Source organism: Sinohyriopsis cumingii, chromosome 4, assembly GCF_028554795.1.
Source record: "Sinohyriopsis cumingii isolate HCF-2022 chromosome 4, ASM2855479v2, whole genome shotgun sequence".
NCBI lineage: Eukaryota > Metazoa > Mollusca > Bivalvia > Unionida > Unionidae > Sinohyriopsis > Sinohyriopsis cumingii.
In genome coordinates, this window is record NC_142964.1 from 98,710,640 (window position 1) to 98,721,295 (window position 10,656).

At 37.8% G+C, this 10,656-nt stretch overlaps 1 protein-coding gene across 1 annotated transcript in view; it reads right to left on the bottom strand.

The window, feature by feature from the left end:
• Positions 1 to 10,466, bottom strand: part of LOC149801747 (peptidyl-prolyl cis-trans isomerase FKBP8-like) — a 51,094-nt gene extending 40,628 nt beyond the window's left edge. Inside the window, exons 1-2 of the mRNA XM_089956073.1 lie at positions 10,382 to 10,466; positions 4,922 to 5,011 (exon numbers count right to left, since the gene is read on the bottom strand). Coding sequence (XP_089812199.1) covers positions 4,922 to 5,011; position 10,382 — 91 coding nt within the window. The 5' untranslated portion in view covers positions 10,383 to 10,466. The remainder of the gene's footprint in view (positions 1 to 4,921; positions 5,012 to 10,381) is intronic.
• Positions 10,467 to 10,656: the final 190 nt, after the last annotated feature.

The following is a 10,656-nucleotide window of genomic DNA, read 5'->3' on the forward strand; positions in this document are numbered from 1 at the left end:
AAATTAGGAAACATTAAAAAACATGCTGAGAATATTTAAGGTAGGAAATATTATTAGGTCTTTAAGTTTGTTCTTGCAGTCGAAATAAGTGAGTTCTGAGAGCCCTCTTGAATGTGATCACTGTGTCTTTTGTCTAGGTTCAGTGGGCAATTCATTCCACGTTGCTGGGCCCTGGTATGCAAAAGAACGCTGTCCATATGACTTTGTTTTCATAGTGGGAATAATGAGTATATGATTGTCAGAAGAGGAGTGTAAGTATCTTGCTGGTGTGTACACATGAGTGAGGTCGGATAGGTATGTTGGACTGGAGTCCGACAGTCAAACGTAGCACAGAGAACAAATTTTGTGTTTGATTCTGGATCGAATGGATAGCCAGTGTCGGGTAAAGAGCAGCGGGGAGGTGTGCTCTGATCGTGGTACTCTAAGTATGATCCGAGCAGCTGTGTTTTGAACTTTCTGAAGTTTCTGGAGCAGATATTGAGATGACCCAGACAGAATTGAATTACATTAGTCCAGTCTTGAAAGTACTAATGAACACACAAGTGTTTTAGTGTCATCAACTGAAAGATATTTGCGAATGGAGCTGATGCGTCTCAGCTCAAGATATGCAGCCCTGCATATCTTCATGACATGTTGGTGCAATGTGAGAGTACTGTCCAGAGTAACACCTAGGTTTCGTACTGATTGTGTGAATTTAATGTTGGTGTTGCTGATATTTAGTGTTTGAGGTAAAGGATGTAAATGAGAAAGTCTTTGTGTTGTGATCAGAATGGCCTCAGTTTTATCATCATTCATCTGCAGCTTGTTACATGTCATCCATGTTTTCACATCAGAAATGCACCTCTCTACACCTTGGATGGTAGCATCAACTTCAGTTGGGTGGCTAGATTTGTATATTTGGGTGTCATCAGCGTACAATTGGTGAGACACTGGATGATGATCTATGACACTTGAGAGCGACTGAGTGTACAAAATGAAGAGAACAGGTCCAAGAACAGACCCCTGTGGAACACCACAAATAGATCAACTGGGCTGGAGTGTATTCCATTTGCAGATACAATTTGTGTCCTGTTGACCAAGTAGGACTTGAACCACAGTAAGGCTGTATCATGAATGCCAAATACATGCTGGAGATGGTGAAGTAATAGATCATGGTCTATTGTGTCAAATGCTGCAGACAAATCAAGGAGGGTGAGAACTGTAATCTTTCTGCTATCCAACACAGAGAGAATGTCATTAACTACTTTTAGAAGAGTAGTTTCAGTACTGTGGCGAGGGCGATATGCAGATTGTACATTGCTAAAAAGACTGTTTGAATTTAGATGAGATACAAGCTGGGATAGAACAACCTTTTCTAAGATTTTTAATATGAATGGGAGATTAGAAACTGGGCGGTAGTTCTTTAAATTGTTATGGTCTAGTGTTGGTTTCTTCAGCAGACGCTTTACAATGGCAGTTTTGAAAAATGATGGGAATTCCCCGGATGAGAGAGAGGTAATAATAACATCAGTTAGTGAAAGCAATACTGGATCTAAGCACTCAAGCAGCAGTGATGTTGGAATTGGATCAAGTTCACATGACTTTGGTGCACTCTTCATCAGGATTGTACGTACAAAATCCATAAAGACAGGTTCAAATGCTGCTAATGGTTGCTGTTCAAATTCTGTATCCCAAATGTATGGTGATGACGAGTCAATTGTAATTGTGGTGTCAAGCTTATCTCTAATGGTTTGTACTGTGTCACGGAAGAAATTTGCAAACATGTCCGGAAGGTCAACTGGAGAGAAGGTAGTTGGAAGTGGTGTAGATTTGTTCCTTGACATCAGCTTGTTAGTAATCTCAAAGAGCTCTTTGCAGCTGGACCTTTCAATGATCTTAGCAGTATAGTGGGCTGATTTCGCTGCATGGACTATATTTGTGACATTCTTCTTAGCGGCTTCATAGATTTGCTTAAGAATAGTGAGTCTGGTGGAAAGCCAAAGCCTCTCAGCTTTAAGACGGTCTCTTAGCAGTGCAAAGCTGGTCCCTAACACTGTTATACCATGGAGAACACCTTTGAATTGATACTCTGCACTTGGTAGATGGGGCATGTTTGTCAAGCAGTGAACACTGGCAGTTATCAAGTTGTTCTGCGGTAGGAGGTAAGCAAGTTGTTAGGTTAGCTTGGATGTTGTGCATTAGTTTGGTTCTATTTATCATACAGAGATTTCTCTTAGTAGCAGATAAAGGTGGAGGGTGAGGGACTGATACATCAAGATGGCATATAATGCAGAGGTGATCTGATGCAAGGTCATGGGATACCAGGGAGGACCGCAGAATGTTATCATCAGGTCTATGAAGAATCCAGTCTAAAATGTGACCATGTTTATGGGTGGGTTGGTTAGCTGATTGTTTGAGGTTGAAAACATTAATGGAATCTATGAGTTTTGATGTATTTGGGTTTCCGGGACAGTCAAAGTGAAAGTTGAAATCTCCAAGAATAATCAGGTTGCCACCTATCGAATTTCCATAGTCCAGGAGATTTGGAAACTACTCCAAAAAGAGAGAGTCAGCCAGCTTGTTTTTTCTACTAGGAGGAGGGCGGTACAGGCAGAAAAAATGGACTGACCTTTGCTCCAGTGTGAGTGTGGTTTGGACTAGTTCAGACGATGTGTGGTCGAAATTGAATGTTGTGGTGTGGTTAAGACGTTTTATCATGGAGTTCTTTGTGATGACTAGGGCTGTCAAAAATCACGAAAAACCAACCCGGGTACCCGTTGCGAAATTTAACGGGTACCCGGGTACCCGTTAGCACATGAATGACATGTACAACCGTAGACCAACTAATTGTTATCCCCATTTCTTTAATATTTTGTATGGCAATAGAGGCTAACCGTGTAATGCACTACTCGGTCTGATGCGTCCGCACCGATGTAGCTGCGAATGATTTGACCGCACGCTATTAATTAATAAATTTATTTAGAATGACCTTTGTACACAGATGGTAGGTATAATCCAACTTTTAATGATCACTGTGATCAGCCGCGTTAAATCCTTTAGAACACTCACCTTTTTTTAAAGTATAAGTCCTTGTTAGAACAGACCACGTTTATTCATCGGCTTTTGACCGCAGATTTGAATTACCCACGCATGCGTGTAAAGCAGCTTTACCACATGTCAAGAGTAATGCGTTAAAACCGTCTGTGTGTGTGTGTGTGTGAGTGAGTGAGAGAGAGAAGACCACAAACTGTATTCACTACACAATAATAATAATTCAAACTAGATAATGTAATGTTTTCTGACCAAGAATGAAGCAATGCTCGGAGTACTATTTGCGCTCTCATTCTTATCAACGTCGATGCGATGTGTTCCAACGAGATGTTTCCGCAAAGTACTTGTGTTTCCACCTTTTGCAGAAAGCACCAGTTCACACAACTTGCAACGAGCATTATTATCATTTAGTCGTTCAGCATGCGCCCACACTTTAGAACCTTTGCCCATTACTCTTTCTTAAAAATTTATTTAAATACAAAAATAATATTACTAAGAGTCGCTATAATAACTGTTTTGTTCGACACATGAAGCTCTTCTAAAATGGCAATAACAAATAGGGCTATTATGCCCCAGTTATACCACGTGACCACGCAGTCGCAGAAGTGATATTATTTTGGAATTATAATTCTTAAGATAGTTATGACAAAAACGCAGTAGTATCGAAAGTAGAAATATCGGTATATGTATGATGGCTAACTTTCAAAATTAGCAGAGCTAGTCGACTAGAAAAACAACGAGCTGCTCAAAGATTACTTTGAGGCATTACGAAGATTTCAAGGTGTCTAGGTGATAATTGTTCATAATATAAATTGTGGGATTTCTTCGACATGTGTGTTCGGAAATCAAAGGTATCCATCTGGATTTCATTAAAAGAGCACGCAATGTACCGATCATTTAGCACCCACAATCAATAGTTATCGTCTACAAAGAGGTTTATTACCTGTAGAACAATGCTATGTTTTAACCTTGGTATATAATGCCTCGGGGATAACGGTTTGTCCTGTTGCACAATGCCAATGAATTTTATTAATCCAAACAGACTCTCTGATGTATTGTTTATTTATATTAAGCAGGGATCTGGTTTCTAATTAAAGCCATAGCTGTCACACCTGTTTGAAGTGGTTGGCGAGTGTGGCGAATTTTTTTTACGGGTACCCGCGTTTACGTTTCAATACCCGGGTTTTTCAATACGGTCGGGTACCCGGGTACCCGAGTACCCGTTGACAGCCCTAGTGATGACAGCAATTCCACCTCTGCGAGAATTACGGGGAAACAACTTGATGGAGTAACAACATAACTTACATTATTAACCAATCCTGGTCAGCCTAACCCATATATACTCTATTTCATGTTCCCACATTTCCAGGCTGGTTCCCATTTTTCCATATCATTAGTACCATGTGTCCTTCAAGTCCAAGATGTAAAATCTTGTATTCATGCCATCTCATCTATGCACACCTGAACATAAATGCTGTACTTGATATTCCACATCCTTAAGGCACTGCGGTCAAAAGTGTTCACACAACCTGTACTATGCACACCTGATCTTGCACTTTCCTAATGTATTTTGGTCAAAAGTGTTCACACAACCTGTACTATGCACACCTGATCTTGCACTTTCCTAAGGTATTTTGGTCAAAAGTGTTCACACAACCTGTACTATGCACACCTGATCTTGCACTTTCCTAAGGTATTTTGGTCAAAAGTGTTCACACAACCTGTACTATGCACACCTGATCTTGCACTTTCCTAAGGTATTTTGGTCAAAAGTGTTCACACAACCTGTACTATGCACATCTGATCTTGCATTTCCCTAAGGTATTTTGGTCAAATAAGTTCACACCTGTGATATGCAAACCTAAGGTACTGTGCTCAAATAGTAACTTACCATTTATACATTCACCAGGCTCTTTCACAACCTCTCCTAGCACAGCCTCCACAGGATCAAAAATTTCCTCAATTCCCTCCTCTACGGACACTTAAAATAGAAGAACAAATTATTTGTATTTTGTCTTATTTATTAGAAAATAAATAATCATTAAAAAAATGCAAACAGAACACTTTTTTCCTCTACCAAATGAGGTCATCAAAAGAATACAACGATGAATTCTTACAGTAACCCTTGTGACAGAGTGTTACGTGTTTAGGCTCTCATAAATAGTAACAAGGAAAAAGTGAGGACAACAAGCTTTGTAAAATTTAACAAATAATTTATTTCCCTAGAAAAACAAGGTAAAAATAGGGAAAAAAACTTACAGTTTTAAGAATCAAATCCAAAAATAATACAAGAATTAAAAATTAGAAGTCCTAGTAATAAAATGTGCAAATGAATTTGAAATCCAAAATGGAAGGGGATGATGTATACTGTTGCCAGTATAGTACTGACGTGTCTACAGTTCTTTGTTGAACCAGAGAAAATAATATTCCAGTTTTGAATTCTGAATAAAATTTCAATAAATGACTTTGTCCAAGAATTCTGTATGAGCACTTAAATATTCCCAGGGAAAAGAATTAACCTCTTGGAATCCAAATAATTTGAAGAAAAATTAAAATTTAACTCCAACTGGTCAAATCAGAAAAAAATATCACCTGCACATTGAAGTGTTTAAAAGTCCAACTGAGATTATCTCTCAAAACATCACTATTAAATCTGACTACTACACAATTCTGGTAAATCCAGAATTTAAAATAAAGGCTATTCACATGTCTGAAGTCATGTACACCCAGTACAACCTCGATTTCACTAAACTACGAATGAAAAAAAGAGAAAAGAAGTTCTTTACTTTAACTCTTACTAATTCTGAATCAAGGTTAGGAACTAGGTCAGCATTAAGATACAAAGTTCTAATATTAGGTTTAAAAAAATTAGTCTATACTATAATATGAAATGGAATAAAATAATTTAAAAAAACAAAACAAACAAACAAACAATTAAATCAAATCAAATATAAATTAAATCAAATATACGTAACACTGAGAGATAGAGGTTACCAAGCAGACACTGAAAGTAACAGTTTAATGTCTTTATCTCAATAGGCATTCAAGTAAAAACGTTTATAGAAGTGGAAGAAATTGATTAATGACCTTGACCTTGAAGACTAAACCCTAACTTTGAAACAGGAGATGCCACAAAGCAGAGTATGAATATATGTATGAGGTTTAACAGCACAATCATGGCGGAGTGCTGAGTAAATATGGAATCCCCCAATACACATGTAGCCCTCCGATACACATGTAGCTAAGTTACCCAGTGCAGTGCTCTATAAATAGAACACCTGTTACCTATTTGACTCCATACACATTGGATAGCCTGTTTACTGTTAAGCAGTGTAGTGTATGTTACGTTTAACAGCAATTTTAACCATTTTACATTTTTGGTACACATCTATTATGTATGGAAAAATTTAAGAGTAAAGTCTGATCATTATAGCTGTGTAATTATTTTTCATAGAAGAATTTTTTATGTGTTATAAAATCTTGAGAGAACTTGTTCACCGTCAAGTCTTTGAAGCCGCATGACCAACAGTAGCTGCCATTCTCATACTCAAAATTTACAAGTTCTTTGTCTGCATCTACATCACTATGTCATCTGAATTTGATAATTTATAAAATCTAATTCCTACCTACATCAATATCAGAGCCTTTACCTAAGTTATTGAAGCTTTCATAGCTGTGATTCTAATCATGAAAAGTACTGAACGAAATCCACGACCTCCATTTTGGGGAGTGAAGAATACAACCCAGTTACTTTAAATAGCAGGTTTCTACCAGAGCATAAACAGCGACTACGTGATCTGGCATAATGGTAATTCACGGCAATGAATGAGGTATCTAATAGGGGGTTTTCCCTGAAGGTGGCACTACAAAAACCCACTAAAAATGGCTGATGTTTACAGCAGACATCAAAAGGCGCTTCCATGCGAATGGAGTAGAAACGTCAAAAGGCGCTTCCATGCGAATGGAGTAGAGGTGTCCAAAGGCGCTTGCATGAGGTAAAGGGTTAATATATGTGACATTATATATGTATACAACTGACTAATCAGGACCCTCTGTTCATGAGCCATAGTTCCACCAACATTACCTCCATGTGTGTGTCTTTGATAGCATTCTGTGTTAAGACCTCACTGCTGTCACTTGTATGTAAGTTATTGGTAGTTAGAGCATGATGTCTCATCTTTATGTTTTAACCCAATAAAACAACAATATACAAAGTTACATTTCTATATATACCACAAACTACAGCACACCTTTGGTTGCCCAATCTGCCCCAAAAGAGTACTTGGTCAAGGTAAAACCTACTGACCTTATCCTGTTTCCAAGTCACCATGATCTTGCTCCTGGTGTAATGCTGGTGCAAAAGCAAAACACTACCAACACTATTTTGGGTTAATTCATAACTCACTGCAGCACTACTCAAAACATTCCAAAGGTTTTGGCCCAAGTTTATGGCAGTGATATTTCTGACCAGGACAAATATATGCGGCTAACTTTGGGTATGGTTCATCTGGCCATTACTACAACAAAACTTATCTGGAGGCAGCTTTACAAACATCTTGCGGAAGCTACTCTATGCAGCAATGTAAGGTTGATAACATAACTGGTTTCTGATCTCATTCTTTTGGTTGAACTGGTGCAGCAAGAGTTCTTGGAGGGATAAATATCAGTCTCTCATCTGATTCTTGACAGTATAAATGTGTTTTGGCATCAAATGGTGTCTATCTTGATTGCACTTCAGACAGACTATGTTTACACTACATTTTCAACCAATGAAGCCAAAGTATGCAAGAAAAAGGCTGGGTTTCACTTTCAAAATTCCATACAAAAATATAACTCAGACAACATGGGTCTCCTGTGCACTGATGAGGTTAGCCACCCACCATAAAATGTACTGGATCAGGACTCTTCCTACTTCTGCAATCCATTGCCTAGAGTGGTTGCAACAGTCACAAATGGGAGACTACTTTGATTCATATGCCCCAAGCTCATGTAAGCAGCTCACCTCTCATTCTTGGAAAAGGTACAAACAATAGAAAAACAAGCCTTGTTGAAAGATGGTGTTTGTAGAGCAAATGGCAACTACTAGTAGTTTTGTCATCAAATGCCCTTTGAGAAAAAATGTCATAAAGGCACTGAGGATAATGTGACATTTGAAATGTTTGATATTTATCTGTATTATGCCATATTCTTTCATGAAATCATTCTTTATTACACACATAAACTCAAGTGGATCCACTGCCTGGTGCAAAAGTTCAGAGCTCCAACCATGCTGTTATTGAATGCTCAAACAATGTGGTCAGTCATTATGTAATTCTGCAGTTTCTTCCCAGAGCCTGGAACAAGAAACCAATTTTGTCTACTAAAATGTTTTTTTTTCCTTCAATTATACTTACCTGATCATAATACCTTAGCAGAACTACTACTACTACCTCACTAATCCTGCCCTCCAAGCTAAAACATTTCAGTTAAAACGCTATAGGTTATACAGGGATTGACACCAAATCTTGTGAATACTTCAGTTACTACTGGATCAGAAGACATGATCTCTATATGGATATACCTGTATAGAAGCTGGGAGGGTTATGAATATTATGATTGGGTATTATTGTTGAAGAAACATATTTTACTAGAAAAAATTGTTTTGTTCTTCAATTATGTTACATGATCATAACACCTTAGGAGAATAGGCAAGTGGAAGGAGTTACATCCCCTTGCATTTGAGAGGCCATCTCCAGTCACCTAAGGTATATGAGTTAGCTTCTAGATAACCTGACTTGAGAATAGACTTCATATGTTGGGGTGTAGTTTCAAAAGGGGAAATTTGTTCCTCCCACAAATCCAGCAGAAGTCATGAAGCTGCATCCTTATGAAGCTGTTGAACGACCCAGGAAGGTAACTTGTTGCACCACTGCTATTGGTCCTACCAGGGTGAGCTGAGCCTTTTGGGATGAAAGATCTCTGAGACAGATTCTTTTGGGGAGACAGTGAAATCTGATCCCCATCTCACAGCATTGGTAATTTCATTTAGGAAACAGTTGTGCACAAATGGAATGCTTGTTATGACTGCCCTAACTTTGTGAGCTGAAATGCTTAATAAATTCACTGATCTTGGGTTATTTCCCAATATGCAGAGTGACTACCACATTTTATCCAGGGCAAAAGTGCCTGTGCAGATATGTTGTCATCTCCCGTTTTGAGGGATAAGAATAGGCAGGATCTCCCCCTAGCGTAATGACTTCGTCCATTTCAAGTAGCACTTTAGAGCTGCACTGGGTCCTACAGATGACCTTGAGATGAAGTCTGCAGAATAAAGAGTAATATGGCCACAAAAAAAATGCCTGATTCCTCATTAATGAGATTCTGTTCTTGGCAATGAAAGCTGGGGCCATCATGGTTGATACTGACCCATCTTGTCGGACATGCAAGTAGTTCAGGTCAACTGGTAGAATATTTCAGTAACCATGCAGTGGGTACAAAGGCTCTAACTGGCCATATAGGTAGTGAGATTTGTATAGTCATGTGACTCAGAATGCAAATGGCCAGATCCAGGTCAAATTTCAGCAACAACATACTTACGTCTCATCTGTCAATGGATTAAAGACATGACGAATGCTATGGTCATGATTTTTTAGAAAATAAATCATATTCCTATCCATTTCATACAGATATATCTCGATGAAAGGTCGTTTAAGTTTGCTGGGCCAGCTAGTAAGCGGCTACCCCATGCCTACACCAGATGGTGTCGGCAAATTCCAACTTTTTGATAGGGAATGGTCTCTGACCCTACACCCCAAGATAAATGTCCAAATATCAAAAATGGGGTGACAAGGGTGACTAATTCTGAATTGGTCAAGGCACATTTCACCAAAATTTCCTGTTATATACCACGTACATTTGTAAATTATATCTCAAACACAGTCTGTTTATATTCTCTAGTGACTGTTTCATTAATTAACCCAAAAAAATTTAATTACTGGATTTTCATTAATATATACACTGTACAAAAATTGCTCACTTTTGGAAAATTATTTTGTTGTTGCAGGCAATAAAATAAGTTGTTTGCACTTGATATGAGCATAAACCATAAAAAGAAGTATATTTAACTTGCTAATTTGTTATTTTTTATACTCTGACCTTCTCAAAAAAACATATTTATTTACCTGTGATGAAATTTACATTTGGCCTGTTATCCCTACTGTGTATATTCCCATATGTAATAGCTGGGGGGTGGAGTAAACTTGACGTTGCCCCTTGGTAAAGTACATGATTTTGACTTGAAATTATATTTTGCTTATTCAGTATTTGTTATATATACAATTCTATCAATATAATCATATTCTGTCGCACTTACTTATTCCAAATCTGCTGAGACTTCAGAATGATCATACGATTGAAATCTCATGTCTTCTGCTTTCGGTATCGAAGCCGTAAACTGGTGCAACAATAGGACAATCGGAACATGATACAAATAGCATGACTGATTCCAAAGTACCTCTAATGACAATTGTCTACTACGACATAAATTACTTACTTAAAGATAAGTAAGAAATCAATATTTTGTTAAACTTTTATATATTTTTATATTTATTCACTCTTAAGCTTAATTTAATGTAAATATTAATTGCA